The sequence below is a fragment of the Osmerus eperlanus genome, chromosome 28 (assembly GCF_963692335.1).
Source record: "Osmerus eperlanus chromosome 28, fOsmEpe2.1, whole genome shotgun sequence".
In the NCBI taxonomy this organism is placed as follows: domain Eukaryota; kingdom Metazoa; phylum Chordata; class Actinopteri; order Osmeriformes; family Osmeridae; genus Osmerus; species Osmerus eperlanus.
The window spans coordinates 3783231-3806629 of record NC_085045.1 but is presented as its reverse complement, the minus strand read 5'-3'; the positions used below and the strand labels follow the sequence as shown (position 1 = coordinate 3806629).

At 49.0% G+C, this 23399-nt stretch overlaps 2 protein-coding genes across 9 annotated transcripts in view; both read left to right on the top strand.

Moving 5' to 3' along the window:
- cux2b (cut-like homeobox 2b) overlaps nucleotides 1–3955 on the top strand; it is a 69434-nt gene extending 65479 nt beyond the window's left edge. For both annotated transcript variants that reach the window (XM_062454282.1, XM_062454283.1), the window contains exon 22: nucleotides 108–3955. In XM_062454282.1, coding sequence (XP_062310266.1) covers nucleotides 108–933 — 826 coding nt within the window. In that variant the 3' untranslated portion in view covers nucleotides 934–3955. The remainder of the gene's footprint in view (nucleotides 1–107) is intronic.
- Nucleotides 3956–4477: 522 nt separating this feature from the next.
- On the top strand, nucleotides 4478–22813 carry mtmr3 (myotubularin related protein 3). 7 transcript variants are annotated; one of them, XM_062454973.1, is made up of 23 exons: nucleotides 4478–4648; nucleotides 6063–6130; nucleotides 6516–6595; nucleotides 6855–6928; nucleotides 8128–8219; nucleotides 8436–8552; nucleotides 9745–9765; nucleotides 10423–10505; nucleotides 10650–10816; nucleotides 10926–11022; nucleotides 11347–11460; nucleotides 11614–11822; nucleotides 12078–12209; nucleotides 12346–12457; nucleotides 13068–13263; nucleotides 14515–14700; nucleotides 14862–15032; nucleotides 15315–15460; nucleotides 15890–17369; nucleotides 17454–17564; nucleotides 17694–17782; nucleotides 18695–18721; nucleotides 20117–22813. In XM_062454973.1, the coding sequence occupies exons 4-23, from the start codon at nucleotides 6925–6927 to the stop codon at nucleotides 20286–20288; spliced, it is 3726 nt and encodes a 1241-aa protein (XP_062310957.1). In that variant the 5' UTR covers nucleotides 4478–4648; nucleotides 6063–6130; nucleotides 6516–6595; nucleotides 6855–6924; the 3' UTR covers nucleotides 20289–22813. The 7 variants fall into 7 exon arrangements, with proteins under 7 accessions (XP_062310957.1, XP_062310955.1, XP_062310956.1 ...); XM_062454971.1 differs by lacking the exon at nucleotides 6063–6130; XM_062454972.1 differs by lacking the exon at nucleotides 6063–6130 and having other exon boundaries at nucleotides 6855–6936; nucleotides 8136–8219.
- Nucleotides 22814–23399: the final 586 nt, after the last annotated feature.

Below are 23399 nucleotides of genomic sequence, written 5' to 3'. Positions count from 1 at the left end.
ACATGACTTCTAGCTGATTATGACTTCCGGTTAACTGCTGGTAGAAGAATGTGTCTCCCAGCTGTTAGTGTGTCCTGTCCTGTCTGACTGCTGTGTGTCTTTGGCAGATCGAGGATGAGGAGGGAGGTTCTGATGGAGGGACTCCAGGACAACGACACGGACGCCGAGCCCCACAGCTACTCTCCGCTGGCCACGCGGAGCCCCCACTCCGACACCGAGGAGAAAAGGCTGCCGCCCCCTTCCGGACGCTTCTCCTACGCAAGCCGTCCCCCGGGCGCCAACACAGCACTGCCTCACGTCAAACAGGAAGCTGGTGAGCGGCTGGACGAAGGGGGCGAGGAGGACAGGGAGGGATTCCTGAGACAGTCTCGCATTCAATGTTTCTCCATGAGTGTTCAGTTCCCTCAGTTGAAAACTGAGCCCGAGGACTTGCTGGGCGGCTGCCACGACCTCCACTTGGCTCCACACTGTCAGAGCCTGAGGCAGGAGGAGGCCATGAGCAGCCAGGCCCAGGGGCTGTTCCCCGGGATGCCCTCCGCGGATGGTCCACAGAGACCCAACCAGTCCAGACACGAAGGAGACGACTCCAACAAGTCGCCCGTGGACCCCGTCAGCTTCAAAGCCTCGTCCGAGCCATGCCGTGGCAGCCTGGAGGTCTCCCTCAACTCCCCCTCGGCCGCTTCCTCGCCGGGCCTCATGATGTCGGTCTCCCCGGTCCCCTCGTCCTCTGCACCCATCTCCCCCTCCCTGCCCAACCCGCCCACCGCTGGCTCCAACCACAGCCTGGATCCCAACCCACTCCCCACCCTCCAGAGCCCCAAACTCAACAGGAGCAGTCAGAGACGCAATGAGAAAATGGCGAACCTTAATAACATCATCCACAGGCTGGAGAGAGCAGCCAATCGGGAGGAGACGCTGGAGTGGGAGTTTTAGGGCATCTTTCACCTCTGCTCTGTCCTTTTGACCCGCATGGCACATGGGAAACTCTGAAAGAGAAACCTGCTGATCACGTGGTGTGGAGCCTGGCTCCTAAAGGTCTCCCTCATCACACTGAAAACCCCCTAATAGGAAACTGGGAAACTGGGACTTTTAGTAAAGAAAAAAATATTTATAAATGTGTTTTAGGTTTTTTTGATAATGGGATACTTCTTTGAAATATATGTAACAGCACGAGCTGTTGTTTTACGTAATGGACTGATGTGAAGACTTTTGCAGCTATGGTGTCATGAAATGTGCACTGAAGTTCTGTAGATTGCCACTGGGTGAGATTAAAAAAGACCCCTGTCTTAAGCCATCAAAAGCACTATAACTATTTAAAAAGAGACATTGACCAAATTTGCTACTTTTTGAATAGCATTTTTTCAGATTTTGTCTGTAAGACAGGACAGTTTAAGTCAAGTAACATGCAATCTTACTACTGACTGAGGGATAGTCCTTCAAGACTCTAAATATTCAACATCTCGTATGTACTACTTAGTTTCTTGGTGATATGTTTTGACATACTCGTCACACTAACGTATAAAATGTGGTTGTACATGTTGTAGAGTTGTCTGCAATAGCCTTCTATGAACCAGATGTAGCATGGTACTCAGCTGACCCTGTTATCCTCTATAGTTAGTCACCTGTGATATACTTGAGCAAAAATGAGTGAAAAAAGTTGAAAAATCTGCAAAAAATAAGAAAAAAGGAAAATGTTCAATTAATGGGTAGAATACTTTAGTGTGATTCTTTTCTTTTTAATAATCCTTGAGGTTTACAGTTTAGGGCCCTTGTGCTTTTGGCAGTAAGTGAAACATTCACTACACATGAGCACAGTTTACATAATTTATTTCAGACTTACCTCTCTGATCCCTAGGGCACTGATTCTCTGACCGGGCCAAGGCACACCCGGTTACCTCAAATTATGTTGATGCGCTTCATGTATTATCATGCTGTCATTTATAGTCACACCAATCACCCTCACATTCCTTTCAATACGTGGGTGATTGTGATTATGGGTCATGCCTCAAACTGCAAGAAGATGAATGAAGTGTATCATCCTCTATATTTCCCTATATCCATATACCTTTCAGTCAGTCATCCTTTTGTCTGTTAGTGTGCGAATGTTTCCCCAGAGTAACACCACTCATCCTACAGGACCTTTTTAATTCTTGAACGTGTTGTGTACTGTAGCTGCGACCAATGTCTGCTCTTTAATTTACAGACAGAATCTAGACTTCAGCTCAGTGGAATAAGGCAATACAAACAGTTTGGAATCAGAACTCGGGTTCATTTCCTGTATGATTAGATAAGGTTGAATCTGATCAGCTAGACCACCAACAAGTACCTCAATATTGGGGCAATATCTGACTTAAATAATACATGAAAGCATAACATGATATAATCTGTTAATGTGACAACATTCATTTGTAAGTACATTCAAGAATGCAAAATGAGACTACAGGTATTTCCGTCGTATATCTTTGCTCCTGGCCACTAGTGTATTGTGTCTATGAGTTTTTGTCATGCTTGCAAATTGTCTTATCTCATGTTTGCTTCTGTTTTATACTCTAAACAATTTACTAGATCTTCAATACCTTGTGTATTGACTACGTACAGCACTTAGATTTTAATAATTGTGAAGATTCAAGAAAAGCTCAAATATCAAAATTATCCTTAGTGTCCACAAGTCCTTGCCTTTATACTGTATTGTTGAAGTTGGTAGTAGACACTTGCACATGTCTGAATAGTTCTCAACATTTGGATTGTATATGTAGAGATATATAAATATTACACAATTACTAAAAATGAAACCTTACGTTCAACAACAAAGTGTGCTGATAATATTGAAATAGAGTGTACAGATTTAATAAACCAAACTCATATATACCAGTTCTGGTCTGGCGAGCTTGCCCATGTTTTAGACCTTCTCTCAGGGTAGTCTTGCTTTTTAAAGCTTTACGGAACCAGTCACTCTCATAACTGGTGAACACAATATTTAATGAATAGTAATTGATGCAAACTATAGACACAATAACTACCATATGTTACATTGGATAATGAAAATTCCATCTCTAGTGGAATGCATGTTGAAATCATTGGTTGGTTTTTGATAGTGAACCAGTTGATGACTGACTGTTTTGTAAGCTACACCGAAATTTACAATGACATATACCTTTAATCAATTGATTTAAGGGATCAACCAGGATGAGGCTATTCAATTTCTGATATATAGTGAGTCGTGTAACTTTTCCATACTTGCTGAGCAGGTACTGTGGTCCTCATATGGTGGAGTAACACAGTATACCTCTTGTATTAAAACGGGAAATCGGGAAATTCTACATTAAACTCATAATTAATCTTAGTCTTTAATTTAATATTGTTTTTAATATTTGAGGTACTTTTGAACGATGAAACACTTATTGTATGGTGTTCTGCCGCTTTACAGAGTAGAGAATCTTGGACTAACATTATCGCGGAAATTGTGATTTATTTACTCAGAGCCATACCTCTCTACATGTAAACCTCATCTCATTGTTTGAATTTGCATGCAGTTTCATTCTGATCACATTTAAATGGAAACGACTGTATTTTGTATTGTTGTTCTGGTACGTTGAATCTGCACTTATCCCTTTTTACACCAGTTAATTCCATTGCACTGGTATTTTGCATTTGGTAACTTTGGCACGGGCACTCATTGAGAATAGAGTTGTTTGTAATTTGATGTCATTTATATGAAGACTGGGAATTTAATGCAAATGAAGAAAAAGAGAAAAAAGAATCAGGCCATTTTCATCCAATAAATCACTGTTCAAAAGTAATTATTAATACCTTGCCATATCAAGCCTCATGGTTTTTCCTGGGAATTTAGGTAAACAGTGCTTTCACTCAAAATGACTGTCTAACCCAGTAAAAAAAAGCTAAGCTTTTTGTAATAAGTGTTGGATGGATATTAAATGAACCTCTGTCACTTAAGGGACGAATGGATGAATAGTTCAGTCAGCATATGAAAATGATTGTATGATGACTTAAAATTACGTTATCACAAGGGATACCAAGTGAAGTGCTTTGATTGTCTAACTGTGAGCCAACAGTTCAAATAATGTCACTAAGACTCTCAATATCTCATATTTTACATGTTTCAAGGTTTGAGAGATGTTAAATAATTGATCAAGTAGTATGCCAAGCCTCTTGGAATCATGTATCAAGCTATCATTCAATACATTATTGTATAAGATCCTTTGTGTGTTGTGTTTTTGTTTGCAACACGTAGACACAAAAATTGTAGTACACACACACAAACACAATGTATGCATAGCCTACAGATCAACAATAAGCCAACACGGTTTCGCCCTGTGCTAAATACATTTTATCAAAAGGATTCGGGGATTGGGACTGTGAACTTGTTTGTTTACATGTTCGCGTGGTCTGGTTCAATGCCCCTCCCCCGTCCTGATGTAACGTAAGGACGTTAGATACGCTCTCACGTCACGCAGTAATATTGGGTTGGAGATTTGCGGCGATGGCGACTCGGCTCTACAACGGGACGAATTTAAACTGGCCTCGGATATGACTAATGTTTATTCATTTAAGGCTAATTTATCGCAATTTTTGTGCACGGATTATCGACCGAATCGTTGGCTTTTAGATTCTCATTCCTTCCCTGTCGGTGAGTCCACCGGTTGTCTCCCTGCTTCGGTGTATTTTGACATAGCAGAGGCCTCCGTTTGGGGTCCGCCCTCCATCTCATAACAACAACAAAAACAGTTCAAGCTAGTCTAGTTAGCTTAGCACTAGCTCTCTGTCACTTGTCTACTAGAAAATGCCAGAACTCTATAAGCTAGTTAGCGACACCCATCGCTTGCTAATTAGCAAGTTCAGAAGAAGAAAGCAATTTACACCCGTTACAATGTATTCTTAATACAAATTGTGCCTTGCACGCCATACAGTAACATTAATATCAACAACGAGAAGAAGCTAGCTAACTAGCTTTCGTTAGGTTGTCTATATGGGTACTGTAGGCTAGCTAACTGAGCCAGTTCTAGTTCTACTAGTGTAGTATGGCAGTGTGCTAGTAGTAAGGCATTGTTTCGATTGACTAGCCTGTTAGCTAACGTTAATTAAACGATGAATAAAGTAGATTGATAGCTAGTCGGCTAGCTTGAAATCTGGTGCTAGGTACTGTAACCTTATAGTCGAGTCAATGGGTTATAGCCGAACGTTCGCTAGCGAACTTGGCTACTACACTGTAACTAACTACAGTAACAACAACTTTCGTTTAAGGCTGTAATCGTAGTTAGCTAGCGCCGTATATGATTGACTTTTGTGCAATACACAACCATTTCTCTTTATGAAGTCGTAAAGACTTAAAAATCCCGGTGAGCAAGTTGGTTGCAGTAAATGGTTTGCTGTCTTGCAAGTAAGTTGATGAAAGGAAACTTTTTATAAGTTGATTTATTTTTTACGTGTTTCATTCTTAGCTCTAGCTACTTTAATTGGAAGGCGTCTCCATGGACCCAGTGATTGCATTGAACAGGGCTGTTTCAAGAGACGTATTAAGCCATATTATTGCATGCAGGGTTTGTGAAGTGCTGCAGGTTCAGATGCATGGTTGTCACGGGACAGGACTGAGGCTGTAAGGGGCTTAGACTGTGCTGGATGTGTGACTCTGAACACAGCCAGACGGAGCTGTGGGTCATGAGCCAGCTGAAGTAAACACAACCGTGTGTCCGCGCACGCAGCTTACTGGAGTGCATGTCATAGATATGCTTTATCAGTCAGTGTCAGCAGTGATGTGTGTGCCTGGTTAGGTGAATGAGTGATAACCTCCCAAGACTGCACTTTTCGTCAATTTAAAGGGGCTTATATTAATATGGAATATGAGGACTATTACTCACAGCTAAGAAAACCAATGGCATCTTAAAAGCCCCAGGTGTGTGAAGTCCTGACCCCTTTATTCACTGCAGTGATCTGGTGTCATCCTCTTTATTAATATTTTTGCATGTTCATGTTCTGTGGATTATGATAGTTTATATTTGCATGCGTTGGGAACTGTTCATATGGCCTTCATCCAAATCTCGCAGATGATTCTAACTCAGCTTATGGAGACATGCCCTTTCAAGTCAGGATATTTGCTCTTACCGCTGCATCTGTAAGTCAATTGGAAGAGAAAAAACTGAGACTCGTCTGTATCTGAAAAGACTATTGTTTTAATCTGGTATTATATGTTTTGAGTGCATGGCAATTTGGCTTGATTGATTGTCTAGTTCATTGTTGGATGTGTGGACAGTGGACGGACTGCCCCAAGATCCAAATTTCTCAAATGCACTTTTCCATTTCACCAATGTATTTAAATGGTGTCTCTCACCTCACTTCCAGCCTTCTGTAACCACCAAGCTAGCTACATTTCCCAGCGAATGAAAAGGCCTATTGTAGATTGAGAGGTGAAGTGAACAGCGTGTACTGTTTGCGATGTTTAGAGTTTGCAGGTGAAACTATTTTGTTCATGCCATGCTTTCTTTCTTTTTTTGCTGCAGAATTACATGCCCTTGCTCTAACCGGTACTACCACAACAGGATCATCAGGATAACACCCCCTCTCCAGCTTCTTGTGATTGGTAGGTCTTGGTGTCGCACCGGCACCACCCCTGTTCTCCAGTTTCAATTGGTACCTTTCATCAGTATGGTGAGGGTTGATAAGAGTTTTGAAGTGAACACATCGACCTTTCGGATGATAGGTTAGGTTCAACAAAGTTTTCCTGTTTTGTTGCAATGCGAATGGATTGTTCTGGGGTGGGGTGGGGCATTGTTATGTTATGGGGGTATGTTATTAACATTGTTATTTATCTTTGCTTCCTTTCGTTTCTTCTCTTGCAGGCAGAGTTTTGGCTCCAGTGAGGAAGACCTGTGTTCCTTATCCAGTGACCCACACTCCTTCACTGGGGCCATGGTAATGTGTGTTTTCATCAAGGTCCTATTTGACAACAATTACAGCAACTTGTCCTGTGTGCTGTGTGCCGAATCGGAAACTCTCCATTGATTTTTACCCTCCAATCAGCTCTCTGTAGCAGGGCCTGTTCCTGTCTGACGTCCACAGTGTCATAGTTCCACACAAACTGTTGTCGGTGCAGATTGTTTTTTATTTAGACTGGAGACATTTCAGCGGGAGAAGGATATGGAGAAATATTACGTGATAGCAGATACGGTCTAAGTCAATCATAAACCAGGTTGTGTGTGTGTGTGTGTTTGAGGTCTAGTTGCCTCCCTCTAGTTGGCTGGCCCCAGCAGAGTTGCTCTAGCCATGCCAACTGTCCATGTCAGCTTGGCGCACAGACGGTGGTGGCGCTGAGCTAGCAGGATCTGCTGCCCCGGTCTTTTATCTGTCATCTCTGTGGACCAGCCTGATCTCTCTCTGTGTGTGAGCCTGCTGTGTCATGCTCTGGGCTCGCCCAATCACAGAATGTCCCCTGGGCTTGAGGGGCCTGTTCAAATCGACCGTAAAGACCAAGCATTGGGGGGTAAAGTGGAGAAAATGTCTCTCATCATCTAAGAAATGTCTTCATGACATTTCTTAGACATTTCATTTAAACACTCTCATTACATAGTGGTGGATTACGCAACGTACCCTCACGCTTGCCACTAAGGAAGACAGTTGGCAAACATAGCCCAGTTGAAATCAAAGGCGACCATAATTCAATAGGCCCTCCGAAATTAAATATAGACCTGTAATTTATTTAAGACGCACAGGCGTAAATAGATGACTTATGATAGTTTGTGCTTGAGTGTGCAAGCCTGGAGGACACAGACATGGTCTAATGGTCGACGTGAAGAAGGGCTCTGTGGTAGACTTCAGGCTGGTGTCTGTGGGTGGAGATGACTGGGATAGTGTACACGGATGATTGAGCACACCAGTTGGATTCAAAAGCCCTACCCTTTTCAAATATCATTTTATTTCGTACTGTATGTTTTGTGTCGTTCAGTTGTAGAAAAATAAGCTGTTTGTGGATGATGTTTGGGTGTGTTTTACTTAGTGAACTGACCGTGTATGGAAATTCCTGTAAAAAGCTTAGCGAGGTCTTAAAACTAGAACAATGAGTTGGTGACACCCAACTTCATATATTTTTTTCTTTCTCACTGACTCCTCGCTCGCAGGAGGAGGAGGGGCAGCAGAGCTTGGAGTGCATCCAGGCCAATCAGATCTTCCCCAAGAAGTCCCCAGTTCTGGAGGAGGAAGACCTACAGGTGAGTGTAGCGGCCTGCCTAGCACCGAGAGCCAGCACAGTTACCACAACACGATCTACACGTGCTGCACAAGCAGTTGTTGAGTTGGCCAACGTACCTCAGACCTCTCTATACGATGCACTGTTCCAGTTACACGAGGCTGGGTTTATGAGGCCCCGGTTTCCCCCCCGTCGTAAACGGTATCTCTGACTCCCATTTCCTCCCCCGCCGTGCCAGGTGCCCTACTCCGAGCTGCACGGGGAGTCCACGCTGTACGTGGGCAGAGCCGAGGACGCCGTCATCTCCCTGTCCACCTACCGGCTCCACATCAAGTTCAAAGAGTCCGTCGTCAATGTAAGTGCCGACGTCATCCGAAGAGTGAAGAGACCTCTGAAAAGGGTTTCTAAAAACGCACGGCGTTCACGAGAACAAAATGCCTCGACAGCTTCTCTCGTACGGTAGCTTCTCGAACCCCCATGAGCCACCCTCCAGTCTTTGTCAGCCGGTGGCCTTTCATGTATGAATGGAGCACGCAGCTCAGTGTTCCTGGGGTTTGTGCTGGGCCAGGCTGTCTGCAGAGGGCATGGAGGGCCGGTCCTGGTGATAGATAGACTCCACTGAGCCGCTCTCTTCTTGTCTCACTCGGTCGTTCAGCTTTCCCCTTTTTCACTCGCCGTTGCCATGGTGGCCACGATTCCGTCGGGGATGCACAACACTTCCGCCCTTTTCACACGCGCGCGCACACACACACACATACACACACAGAGAGACCGGCTTTGTTACCCGCGGTTGGTTCTTTGCTGAACATCCCCATTACTCTTGTCTTCTCAGTGAGACTAAAACTTCCCTTTTAATGAAAGAGAGGGCTGCTGTATAGTTGTAGCTCATCCCACTCTGTTTTGCTCCAAATTGAATTAGCAGTTGGATTTACTGTTGTTGAAGTGTTGCACTGGCTTATCCATGTAACACTCAGGAAAGGTTTCCTCTGCAGATGTATGAATCAGGAACATTTCAGAGGAAAATAGACCCGTCACACAACATTCTCGGACTATTAGATCTAAACCTAAGTCGATACAAGCCGCCCCACACCTTATAGTTTTCCACTGTGCACACGTGCTTGTGACGCGTGTGGGTAATAGACTAAATCTAGTTTCAGGCGGCCTTTCCACTCCCTGGAAACAGTGTGATTTTGTCCTCTCACATATCTGAACAGCACTGCGAGGCGTCTGCATCACATGCCACGGCTTCAGCCGCCGCAGGTCTGCCAGTGGGGTGGGAGGTACCGAGGGGGTGCGGGGCGGGGGGCGGGGCTGGGGGGGGGAGGGGGGCGCGGCCGTTAACAAACACACGAGGAATTTTGGCAGCGGCCAGATTGGCGCTGTAGATTAGAGATCAGGAATTGAAAGAGGACGGCAGGGGTGTTAGAACGTCAGGAATGTGAGGCGGCAGCAGATCCACACCGCTTTAACCCCCATGCCCCCCCCCCCCCCCCCCCTCTTCTTTTGTTTCTTTCATGGTCCCCTCTCTGTTTTGTGTCGGATATCAGAATTGTTGTTGTGAGGTGTCAGTAAGTACCCGGCAGAAACTGCACGGCGTGATGCCCACAGGCTGGGCTGGTCGACACGGCAACCGCGTGTGTGCTGACCGACGGGTCGCTGCCTGCCCATCCTGCATGGCTTCAGTCCCAGTGTGAAAACACTTCAAACAGTCACACTGCTGTCTAAACTGTCACCGCAGACCGGAGTGTGTTTTGTGTTTGTGCTCCTGTTTTGCTTTTGAAACACACGTAACACATTGTAAAAGTAGAGGACGTGATGGATGTATTTAAGTATGCCCGTATTCAAAATCTACTCCAAAATTCATATGGTTACAGCCGGAAACAGCTGCAGGTGTATTTGCATAGATCAGATGAGAGGGTGTCATGCTAACTATAGGGTAATAGGAACCCGCAGGCATGCATACAGTAAGGTGAATTGAGGAGAGGTTGAAAACCTGAGTCAACACCTCTAATACATGCGGTCCTGACTGGCTTCATGCTCAGACAATAACAGTGAAGACACTTCACTGGCATTGACGGCATGTGATTGGCTCTGTGCTGGTGTGAGGGTGTCCTATGGCAAGGCCAGTTTGAAGCACACGCTGCTCTGTTTTGGTGTGAGAAGCCAAGGCGGACATTGTGGCTCCAGGTTGCCCGTCTCAGCGTTTTCTGTCCTCCCCGCCACAGGTTCCCCTGCAGCTCATCGAGAGCGCAGAATGCCGCGACATGTTCCAGCTCCACGTCACCTGCAAGGACTGTAAAGTCGTCAGGTACGACCGGCGTCACGTGCCAAAACACACACACACACACACACTTCCTCTCCACAGGCCTATTTTCAGAAACACTCGCATTCTTGCGTATGCATGTATTTGTTTGGATTCGTCACGTGACGTCAATGCTCCTGTCGCCCCCAGGTGCCAGTTCTCCACGTTCGAGCAGTGCCAGGAGTGGCTGAAGCGCCTGGCGTTGGTGGTGCGCCCCCCCTCCCGCCTGGAGGACCTGTTCTCCTTCGCCTTCCACGCCTGGTGTGTGGACGTGTACGCCGGGGAGAAGGAGCAGCACGGGGAACAGTGCCGACCAGGTAAGGAACCACGGCGACCTCCGACCCCCGCCGCACCGGGGGGGGGGGCGTATTTCCTTCTCCCCCCGCGTTATCTCACCATCCGCCATCGTGTCCTCTTGCCTTTCAGGGGAGCATGTGACCTCCTGGTTCAAGAACGAGGTGGAGAGGATGGGCTTCGACACTCACAACGCCTGGAGGATATCTGACATCAACAGCAAGTTCAGGTACCAGCGCACAGTTCCCTGCACCATCTGATTAGCCCGGCAGCCTGACAAGAGCACTGCTGTGATGATAATTGTGCCTTTCTCCTCACTGCGGGTTTGGCACGCCCCGCACAGTTAATCCCACGTGTGTGATACAGAGCGTGGTTGTGCGAATGTCCTTCAACGCAGAGAAAGTTTTCCACAGATAAGGGCTCTGACCCATGGATTCAGTGTCGGTGGACAGAGGCTTTAGTTCAAGGCACCACTCGCTCCTGCAGCCCTCGTCTCCTTGTCTAACCCCCCCTCCCCCCTCCCCTGTGCCCGTTTGTCCCCTGGCGTGGTCAGGCTGTGTGCCAGCTACCCTCAGCAGCTCCTGGTGCCTGCCTGGATCACTGACAAGGAGCTGGAGAACGTGGCAGCCTTCCGCTCCTGGAAGAGATTCCCTGCTGTGGTGTACAGGTCAGTCTGACAGCTCATAGAAAACACCAAAAAAGAACGAATAACTTAAAAGAGATCTGTGTTGTATGTTTATTTGGGCGTTTTTTTAGACTGATACAGTGGAGCCTGTTGTTGTCTCGCTGCTGACTGTCCCATGCCTCCTCCCCCCTCCAGGCACCAGAGCACAGGGGCTGTGATCGCCCGCTGTGGCCAGCCGGAGGTCAGCTGGTGGGGCTGGAGGAACGCAGACGACGAGCACCTGGTCCAGTCCATCGCCAAGGCCTGCGCCGTGACGCCGGCCACGGTGGAGGGCGGCGGCGCCCGCAAACACCTGACCAACGGCTCCTACACCAACGGCACGGACCTGGGCGACACGGACTTCGGTTAGTCCGCCGCAACGCGTGGAAGTGCTCCCGCACAGACACGCCCGTGCTATCTTTTCGGTTGAGATGCACGGCTTGTCGGGACATGTCGGGGGGAAGGGTTTCACTGTGTTTCTGTGAGCGGTCGGATCTCACAACACGGTTTAATGTGAACGACTACGTCGATCCGACCATCCATCGGAATCATCTTGAAATTAAAGTTGGGTGTGACAGCCTATATAGATAAAAGGGTATTCTTGTTTTCTGCCTGTGCAGAGTCCTCCATGACCAACAGCTCGGAGGTGGAGACATTGGCTATCCAGCCCCACAAGCTGCTCATCCTGGACGCCCGCTCCTACGCCGCCGCGGTGGCCAACCGGGCCAAGGGCGGGGGTTGTGAGTGCCCAGGTAAGACTGCCCACCTCTCACTCCTGCATGTCCTAGCGTGGCTCCGTCAGGATGTTGTCCCCACCCCCCCCCCCCACCCCCGTCCAGGTGTTTGTTGTTGTTCGGCTGACTCCCACCCTTCTTGTTTTCTCTCCAGAGTACTACCCCAACTGTGAGGTGGTGTTCATGGGCATGGCCAACATCCACTCCATACGCAAGAGCTTCCAGTCTCTGCGCTTTCTCTGCACCCAGATGCCTGACCCAGCCAAGTAAGTTCTGGCTGAATCAGCCAGCCAACAAGAAAGTCAGTCAGTCAGTCACTGTCAGTCAGTCCTATCCACAGTGGGACCTGCTCTGGTCCTGGTTAATAGCAGACATGCAGGAGTCTACTGTGCTGGAGTGACTGAGCAGTAACTGGAATAACTGGCAATCCCAGCTGTGTTATGGCCTTGGCTCCACATCTGGGTGTGATTTTCGCAAGCTGGCCCAGCCCCAAACGTAGAGATCTATTTCCAACTGCGCTCACAGATTCCACCGGGTAATTTGTAATTGAATCATGCTGACTCCTTTTGAATCAAGAGCACATTGTTTGAAGTACTCTGAAATAATAAGAGGTCCAGCTTCTCCAAACAGGGGTCAAAGGCAATATGAGGAGGGCAAAGCAAATAAGGAATCACTCGAAACAGCTTCTAATATTTACTTGAATCTGTAACTTTTGTGATATCCATTAAGACAATACATGTAAGAGGGCTCTGGCACCTTAGACCAGACACACACACACAAACACTGAGGAGTGTGTTTAAGTGCTCTGGGTCCAGACACGTCGTGACTGTGTGACTTTCGGGAGAGCGGCGCGTGACTTGTGTCTCTCTGTGGCAGCTGGCTGTCGGCTCTGGAGAGCACCAAGTGGCTGCAGCACCTGTCCTTGCTGCTGAAGGCCGCCCTGCTGGTGGTAAACGCTGTAGACCGCGACCGCCGGCCCGTCCTGGTCCACTGCTCCGACGGCTGGGACCGCACGCCCCAGATCGCCGCCCTGTCCAAGCTGCTGCTGGATCCCTACTACCGCACCATCGAGGTGGGCTGTGGTGTGCCCGAGGGCTGGAGATCTGTCGCTTACGCTATGTGCATCAACTTGAAGTTGAATACTAACAGTAAAGAACTAAGTGTTGGTTTTGTTGTGTGTTTTTTTTCCTTTTTTATTGTTCGCACGTTGCTATTACTTTCTGGAAGGTTCTCGTTTCCTGCATTTCCTCACCTCCCCTTTCCTCATCTGTCTTCACTGATCTGTACCAAATATTATTTGGTTCTTTTATTAAAACCTTAACTGCATAAAACATCTTTCTTTGATCAGATTTCAACCTGGTTCAACAGGCGGATATAATCCATAATTTATCGGCTTCAATTTATCGGCCACATTTTCTTATCGGAACTTTCTACATCGTGCATCCCTAAAGAAAGCTCACTTTTAAAATAAAGATGGCTTCTCAGCTTCTTTTATCTTTTATTTGACGATGTGACAAAACCCACATGAGCAGGAATTTGAGACCGGGCCACCATGCTTTGGGCTTCTGCCAGCAGGTTGTGTGTGCTTATCCATTGGGCCATCACGGCAGTGCTTTGCCTTTTTGTAGAAAGAAAGTTTATCCTTAGGAACAGCCCATTTTACTTGAAAGATGTATTATAAATGTTGTTGTGTCTTCTTGGAGCCATGGTAGCTCACTGGTTAAGAGCGTGTACCATGTAATTTGTGGACCAGGGTTCAATTCCCTCCAGTCTGTTTTTGACCTTCCCCAAAAAGTTTTAGAGTTGGAAGTGCTTTCCCCATTAAGTGAAGTACCCAAGAGCAGTGACCACATCTTAACAGTCCCAATGGCTCATAGGAGAGGGAAGCTGTCTCGTAAAAGGTTAAATGTTTGATTCCAGGAAGGCTGTTGTCAAATTTTTTCGGCAAGGCAGCCGAAATTTGCTGAATTTAGGTGAGATGGGAGGGGCCACTAGGCCAGGGGGGAGGAGCCTCAGGGAAAGGAGGTGGGACCACAGGGGGCAGGGTCACTGTTGGGGAAGAGGAGCCCTAGCGTGAGTGTCATCTCACTTCTGAACTGCCCATGCTGTTTTTTTACCCTCTCTATCTTGACTAACCCTAATGCATACATTTTTAGCGTACTGGCCGGATCTCGGCAGCCGAAATCTCACGGCATTTTGGTGAGGGGGGAGGAGCCACTGGGAAAAGTGGGAGGAGACCCAGGGAAAAGGGGGATGGGCCTCAGGGGGAGGGAGGGGCCACACATTTGTCATGTGGTAATCTAACATGTAATTATTTGTCCAGGGCTTCCAGGTGCTGGTGGAGACCGAGTGGCTGGATTTTGGTCACAAGTTTGCAGACCGCTGTGGTCACGGGGACAACTCGGAGGACTTGAACGAGCGCTGCCCGGTCTTCTTGCAGTGGCTGGACTGTGTGCACCAGCTGCAGAGGCAGTTCCCATGCTCTTTTGAGTTTAACGAGGCCTTTCTGGTCAGTGTACATATTGAGTGTTTGTATTTGCATCAGTGCAAATGATACGTCACAATGACCCGAAGGCAGCACAAGGGTTAAGTTTGATTCTGTCTGTGAGCCCGCGATACAGTAGGTTTTAGCAAGTTCAAACATGTCTGTTTGCATTCCTGTGTGTGCAGGTAAAACTGGTGCAGCACTCCTACTCCTGTCTGTTCGGCACGTTCCTGTGCAACAGTGGGAAGGAGAGAGAGGACCGCCATGTTCGGGAGAGGACCTGCTCCGTGTGGTCTCTGCTGCGACCAGCCTACCGCGCCTTGAGGAACATGCTCTACTCCTCCCACTCCGAAACCGTACGTTTACACCCCGTGTCCCCGTTTTTAGACTAGAACATTCCTCCACGCCTTGTGTACTGTACAGTGGAGAGACCATTACACTGAGAACGCCCCCGGGGGAATATTTCCCCTATGTTTATTTTATTGTTGATGGTTTTAGAGTCAGATTTATGATCCCATAAAGCTACATTTCTGTGGTCTTTTGTGTTGTCATTCGCCCTACATACTTTGAGTTCTCCCATTGTCTTTTTCTCTATTCGTGGGCTCCCTGCTTTATCTAAAACCCGGTCCTTCTCCCAGGTGCTCCACCCAGTTTGCCACGTGCGTAACCTGATGCTGTGGACCGCGGTCTACCTGCCTAGCTCCTCCCCCACCACCCCCTCGGACGACTCGTGCGCGCCCTACCCCGTGCCAGGTGCCAACCCCGAGGATGCACCTCTGGGCAGGTGAGCCTCTCACTGATGTAAGACACGCCCAGGGGCCGCCTCCGTCGCCTGGGCGACAACACCGCTCTGCTCTCCTAGGGCTTAACAGATGACATCATCAACAATGCTTTGCATGTTCTATGGATTCTATTACTCCTGTCTTGATTCAAGAGCTGCAGGGATAACAGTGGGTTGTTAAGGTTAATCTTCAATCATCTTCTCAATCACATGAACTATGCTTTGCCCCATATTTCCTATTCATGGATATGCATCTCTTGAGCCTAAACATTCTCGAATGATTAACTGATCATGTGCACGTAGCACAGCCTCAATCATAAGGCCTCAAAGACTCAAAGGTTCATTGTTTTTGCAATGAAAGGGCAATTTCCATGTGCTAATCAGCAAAATTCTTCTCCCCTTTCCCCCCTCCATCACATACTGACCCGAAAGACGTCCGAAAACCCGCTCGTTTGATAACCTTCCCAGCGCGTGTGAGTTGGGATCCAGCCCGGCCCCGAACCGGCGCTCCAGTGACCCGAGCCTGAACGAGAAGTGGCAGGACCACCGGCGCTCCCTGGAGGTCAACATGGCTGTGGGGCCCGAGGGGACCCAGGAGCAGGAGGGTCGGGCCTGCAGCCAGCCCGGCGCGGGGCCTCCGGCGGGGGAGCCGGTCGCCCCGGAGGAGGAAGGCCCACCAGGGCCGCAGACGGAGCCGAAGCAGGGGGCGGAGCCTGCGGCCGCAGAGTCTGCCGAGGAGGCGGAGCTGTCCGTGGCGGGGGGAGTGGCCGAGGGTCAGATGGTGAACATCCTCCACGAGGCCACCAAGGAGGAGGCCAGCGCCGCCCTAGCCCAGGCTGCTAGCGTCGCTATTGGAGGAGAGAAGGAGAAGGAGGCTAACGCCAATGTTATTGAGACTGATAAATATGCTAAAGTCAATGGTGTTGAGGCTCCACCAGCAGAGCCTCTCAGTAATGGTCACCATCCACAGAATGGCACGTCCTCCCCAGGGGAGCCCCCCGTGCCCCCGGCCAGTCCTCCCCAGCCCCCTGCATGCCCAGAAGAGAAGGAGGAGGCCGCTGCGGAGGCCCAGGAGCCAGTGGAGCAGGTCCTGGAGAACCGCACCGACCCAGAGGAGACCGACGACAGCCCCAGTCCGCCCAGCACAGCCCAGCCAGCCCCCGACACCCACAGGACTATGACCAATGGCTTTGGAGAGAGGACACCCGAGGAACCAGAGGCGGGAGAGAACCCTTGCACAGACCCCGACTCCAGCACCGCCCTCCCAGAGCCCCTGGAGCCCCCTGATAAGAGGCCCTCCCTCATGGAGAGCTCCACAGAGACTTTAACTGAAGAAGCCTGCATCCGGCCCCCATCCCCACCCCAGGTCCCAGCCAACCACACCCCAGAGCCCTGCGCCGAGGGCAGGAGCCAGCCGCCCTGCCCCAGGAGAGAGAACGGGCTGGCCGAGCCGTGGGCCTCCAGGACTTTAAACGGCGGCAGCAAGCGGCCCTCCCTCAGTGCCTTCCAGCCGGCCAGCGCCGAGCACAGCCTGTGCAACGGCGGCAGCCTGGACGGCGAGCCCAACTGGGCCCGGGTGAACGGGGAGCGCGCCCCCCTCAGCAGGCAGGTGTCCCAGGCCAGCTGCGGCTCGCTGACCCCCCACCCCCGGGGCTCCCAGCACCGCTGCCTCCACGCCCTGCTGGGGCGCCCCGCCTCCAGCCCCGAGCAGCCGGCCGGAGGGCGCAGCCTCCTGGACGACGACGGCCTCACCCTGCACACGGACGTCATCCAACAGCGGCTGCGGCAGATCGAGGCGGGCCACCAGATGGAGGTGGAGACTCTGAGGAGGCAGGTGCAGGAGCTGTGGAGCCGCCTGGAGAGCCAGCACGGGGGCTCCCTGCGCCTCAACGGGGACATGGGGGACGAGCTGGTACGGCTGCCGACACTCAGTCAAACAAACGCAAACTCTGTTCAGCGACAGGCTAACTTGACCTGTCTCTCTCTCTTCCCTCAGACCTCGATGACGGACTCGGAGTACAGCATGGACCCCAACTGCATGTCGCGCTGCAGCACCGAGCTGTTCTCCGAGGCCAGCTGGGAGCAGGTGGACAAGCAGGACGCTGAGGTGAGCTGCCTTCACAGGGGCCCACCTCCGGGAGGGGGTCTGGGGGCGGGGGCTAACAGACAAAGCAGACCAGAGAGTTAGTGGCAGCTTGGGCTGAGTGAGGTACTGAGATGTGGCTGCTGTTTGCAGGTGACCCGCTGGTACCCGGACCACTTGGCAGCCCAGTGCTACGGGTGTGAGAGTAGGTTCTGGCTGGCTGCCAGGAAACATCACTGCAGGTAAACAACACAGGCTTCTCTCCCTTCTCGCAGGCTAGCTGGAATCAGGCTTTGCCCCCTTAGGACACACATAGACCTCTTGCTTTGTTGAGAGCTGGTTGGGTGATCCGTTTCATTTCCTGTCAATGCTTCTTTCGTGGAGAGCTGTCTCACGGTGTGTTTGGGCCTGCAAGTTTCCACGCACCACCTTGTCATTGAGCTCCTTCACTTTCAAACCTCTCTGGCAGATTGGATGAACGACAATGGAACTTGTCTTTTAACTCTTGCCACTTCTAGGCAGGGCTATCTTCCACAACACATTCCTGTTATTTTAATGCCTATCCCTGTCCTCGTGCCAGAGCTCTCACGAAAGGCAATATCTGTCCCCCAAGGGTGCTTTCTGCCTGTCGGTCAGATGGGAGCATTTCCTCTCTGCTTTTCTCATTTCCTCATATTGTTTCTGTCCTCCCTGCTTCCTCTCCCCTCGGGGCCTTCCTCCTCCCCGGCACACTGCCACGTTAGTTTCAGAGGCTTGGCTGGTCATAAGATTTACAGCATCTGTACCAAAGGGCAAATTTGGGCAATGTTTACAGTCATCATCCAGTTAAGAGATAGCGTCTTTAAATGTGCTCGCATAATTTTGGTCTCATTACAAAAAGTCACACAATGGCCACAATATCCCCCCAAAATTGGTTGTTATACTGTATTTGTTGGTATGTAGTCTGGAGCCAATGACAAGTATTTTGCAATTATATGCAGTACGAGTATACAAAGAGATTGATGTGATATTAAAGCAGAATCTTGGGGTGAGATGGTCAGTTATTATGGGATAGGATAGCTAAGATGACACCTGAGAGCAGTGTGATGCCAGTCTGGTCCGGGTCAGTCTCTGATGGCTGTTCTTGTCCATTCTCTACCCCCTCTCCTCCACAGTGGCAGAGAGCCTGTCCAAGAGGCCTGGTGAGATATGACTCCACTGTCCCCCCCCCCTCCTCCTTCCTCCCCCTCCCTCTCACGCCCCCCCCCCCCCTCCCTTCCCATTAACCCTGCATCGCTACAAATACTTTGTTGACATCATCCTCCTAACCCCCACCCCTCCAGCACCCCCCCACCCCGCTTCCCGCCAGCACCCCCTGCCAGCACCCCCCAGCTGTCAGAGATGGCCCTCACTGGGCATCTGTCCTGTGGAATGTGTAAGCATGATGAGTGACAGAATGACTATTAACATGCAGCAATTTACAATGGCTGTAAGAGGTGCTTCTAGTATGGAAGTAAGACGGGTGATCTTAGTATGGAAGTAAGACGGGTGATCTTAGTATGGAAGTAAGACTGGTGATCTTAGTATGGAAGTAAGACGGGTGATCTTAGTATGGAAGTAAGACGGGTGATCTTAGTATGGAAGTAAGACGGGTGATCTTAGTATGGAAGTAAGACGGGTGATCTTAGTATGGAAGTAAGACGGGTGATCTTAGTATGGAAGTAAGACGGGTGATCTTAGAATGGAAGTAAGACGGGTTATCTTAGTATGGAAGTAAGACGGATGATCTTAGAATGGAAGTAAGACGGGTGATCTTAGTATGGAAGTAAGACGGGTTATCTTAGTATGGAAGACTTGTGATCCTGTATGTAGGGCAGTAAGCTGCTTATAGCATGTATAGCAGTCAACAGCATAAATCAACGAGGTGTTTTCTAGTATGAGTGTCAGGGCCTACTCTGCATGTTCTCTCACCTGGAACATTCCAATCAATGAAGTGTTGCGCCACCCGTATTAAATTAATTAACCATCGACTAACTTGCCTCCCCACACCACACCAAGAGCTAGTGTACCTCACCAGACTGTACCCCAGGGCAAGCCCCCCCCTCCCCTCCTTCCCCCCCAGCACTCAATGGGTTCCCTCAGTACTGTACGTGACATGGGTGGACTAATGTTCCATGGTGAATTTAATTGGTTGGGTTTTCTCACACTCTGAGGGCCATGGTGCATGTTCAGCTTCCCGAGTACAGTCGCATACAGTTACTTGAACAAGCTGCCGTTGTGCGTGCGGAAGCATGGGCGTACTGTACCTCCTGGGTGAGCATGATGTCATCGGTAACCTGACATTGTGTGTGGCGGACACAGTTATTTACTTACCTGCTTGGTCGTATGCAGGGGGGTTAACAGGTGGGGTTAGGTACGCTCTGATTCTGTCCTGGAGCGTCATTCTCCCACCGCTGTGAATAATAAGATCCTGTGCAATTGGATATTGTTTACACTGGGTTGTTAAACGGTGCCCCCCTCCCCCAACTCCCCCCCCAGCATTCGACTCAAATACAGTTCTCCACCTGAACAGGCTTCCTCGCTGTCTCCCCCTACAGGAACTGTGGGAATGTGTTCTGTGCCAGCTGCTGCGACCAGAAGATCCCCGTGCCGAGCCAGCAGCTGTTTGAGCCCACCCGCGTGTGCAAGACCTGCTTCGGGAACCTCCAGCTCACCGCCGCTCCCGTGGAGCTGGAGCTGGAGACGCCCATCCCAGCCAGCTCCGACTAGCCAGACCCCTCCTGGACTGGAGCAGAGCCCCTCCCCTCCCCCCCCCCCCCCACACACACACACACACACTCTGCTGGGGAGCAACAGAATGTCCCATGTACGCACGCGCGTGTGTTCTGAAAATGAGGATTTTCATGTGTGTATATATATATATACAGTGGCGGATGTTGCTCGTGGGCAGGTTTACCGTGTCGCCAAGAGACTTTTGAATGGTGGATATGCACGGGAGGGAATGGACAAGGTGGGACAGAACTGCGGGGAGATGGGACTGCACCCCGAGGCACAGGAGGAGCGCTGGGCTGACGGGCTGCTCTGGCCAGGCAGGCACGAGGAGGGACATCTACAACAGAACACTCATTTGTTCATCTATGACATATTACAGAGATTCTCTCCCCCCCCCCCCCCCCCCTATACATCCCCGTGTACCGTCGTGTCGAGTTGACGTTTCCTTTTCTGATCGTTTGAGTTCAGGAGAGACGTTTTGGAGACGAGGAGTCGTCGCTCCTTCATCAGACGTGGCCGGGACCAGAAGAGACCCTAGGGGAGTCTGTGATTGAGAGAGTGTTGGGTTTAAAACGGCACTCAGATGATCGTCTTCTCCTGGCTTGTCTTACCATTTGGCTCTTCCCAAACGCAACGCTACGCGAGAGGCCGAACAGGTGGACATGGTGTCAGCTGGCGTTATCTCTCCGCGCTACAGGACGCCTTGCCAGTTCCCATCCGAGAGCTGGAGGAGGCTTCTGCCAGGGAGAGCCCTTCACTCCGAATCAAGACTACCCCCCCTCGCCTGCGCTTGCCCCGCCGTCGTCTGTACATTTCATCATGTTTGTTCGGTCTGTAATATCTAAGGTTTCAGTCAGAGGTGATGCAATGGTTGTTATCCAGTCATTATGGGACATGAACTCTCTACAGTTAATACTCGGACTAAGTTTACAGTCGAGAACGGGGATAGCTTCGATTCTACACCGATTTTGTCGAGCATAACATTCAAATTTGTAAAGGGGAGGGGGGGGGGGGGGGTTGAAATATTGAAATATAAATGTTATGACACATGTCCGTGGTTGACCCAATGCCTCACCTCTGATGTATGTGCTGACCGAGAAGGATTGAATATCATACCGAGATGTTTACTTCTGCGCTGGTGTTGAACCACAAGTGACACTAGAGGGTGCTGTTGGCTTGTTAGCTTAGCCTGCTCCTTAAGAAGCGTGTACTTCAATCTCCCAAAGACGCCCTGCCCTCCCTTGCCCAAAGGCCCTTCACTGACATCCTCGCAGACAAACAATTTTGTAAAATAAATGAATAAAGAAATTAAATAATATATTCAGATAAGTATATAGCATTTAAAAAGTTGTATAGAATCCTTAAATAGTGGCTCACTAAATTAGTCACCAAAACGTTTTTTTTTTGGGGTTGTATCTTTTCTTTGTTCCGTTGTTGATCGCAGAGAAAGAACTATATTTACATCCTATTGAGATCACAGGTGTGGATATTTTTTAAGGGGAACAGGTTGTCCTGTTTTAATGCTGCAGTGGTTTTTCCCTTTTAAATGCTATCAGTTTTTTTCGTTATTTATTTACATTGTCAAATTGTTGTTCAAATTGGGACAATTCACTTGCCACAGGATAATCAGTGTTTATTAGTAACTGCTCTGAAGGGCAAGTAAGAGAAGGCCCTTGTCAATAAGATGCCTATGCACTTAGATAACAGTGGTCCAAAACAAGCAAGCTGAGCCCAAACCGACCCCCTTTCCCCTCACACACACACACACACACTCCATTGACACACACGCACACACTACCTCTACCATGGACACATACAAACATACTCGTACACGCACAGAGACAGACGCTCACTGCGCTTGTAGTGGTTGATCGATTATTGCGTTGCAGATTTGCATCATCAAGAATGGCCTTCGGATATTTCAGAATTTGTGTTTTACAAGCAGTCAGCTGAAGTGTTAAAGGTACAACATAAAAGCCTAGACTACGTTCAAGATTGATCCAGACTGCCAATCTTTGATTACTAATCCATATTTTTTGTTATCCTAGCAGTAGGCCTACACTAAACTCAAAAGATTCACTTAGATTCAGATTCACGCTTCTATATTTTAGAGCCACTGTATTTAGCTACAACACGGACAGCTATGCAGGAACGGCAATCCCTGTCATTAGCCTGACTATATAGCATTTAGCTTGTATGTTTGACAGTTGGAAGTGGGCGAACCTCTGCTGCTGATAACTAAGACCTTGAAGCGCCAAACAAGATCTGAGCCCAAGTCCCTTTAGGGGTAGGGTGGTAGCTGGCCTGCTGTGACATCACAGTCGATGGTGAGAGGGCAAGCCCAGGACTGCTCCACCATCACTGACGAGGGATGCCCATCTTGTCGATCCAACAATCCATGAATGTGAATTTTAAAGGAAAGTGATCCATCATTATCATTTTTACAATTTGCACAGTACAGTATATCAAAGTAGACACTGCCTCACAAGTACATCGAAATAAAGTTGAATATGAAAGTCCAACATTCTATTCTGTATTTTAATTCTGTCACTCATATGAACTGTGGACTCCCTGTGAGGGAATGGGCGTGGTTTTGGTTGGATGTGTTGGGGCTGTTGGGGGAACATGAATGTGATGGTGTGTGTGATGGTTTGGAGGTTAAACAGGGAGGGGATGGGAAAGAGATTTTTTTTTTTTTGGAACAGTTGCTTTTTTGTTAAAATTCTCCTTGCTGATGTTATCCTTCTCATACTGTCCTGTAGGAGGCTTCACTGCATTGGCCCAGTAATAGTGTGCGTGTTTGAGCATGTGTGTTTTATGAATATTGGTGTGTGTGGGTGTGTGTGGACTGGTGCCAAGCAGTTCTTAAACGGGTCTCTCACAAAGGGATCACTCTCTTCTTATTCTCCTTGTTTTGTGTGACAAGCACTTTCAACCTTTTAATTTTGCCCCTGTTGAAGAGGACTTTTTAGCTGTATATTGCGATTTCTTGTATCAACAAGTGCTCCTTGTTTAGTGGATTTTTTTTTTTTTGAATTTACTTGCAGAGCATTACATTGTTGTAGAATTAAAAAGAAAATTTTAAAAACAACTTGCGCTTGTCATTTG

Coding starts and splice junctions, on each gene's coding strand:
- mtmr3 (XM_062454971.1), top strand. Junction 11,461..11,613: donor TTCCCTGCTGTGGTGTACAG/GTCAGTCTGACA, acceptor TCCCCCCTCCAG/GCACCAGAGCACAGGGGCTG. Junction 18,722..20,116: donor GAGCCTGTCCAAGAGGCCTG/GTGAGATATGAC, acceptor CTCCCCCTACAG/GAACTGTGGGAATGTGTTCT.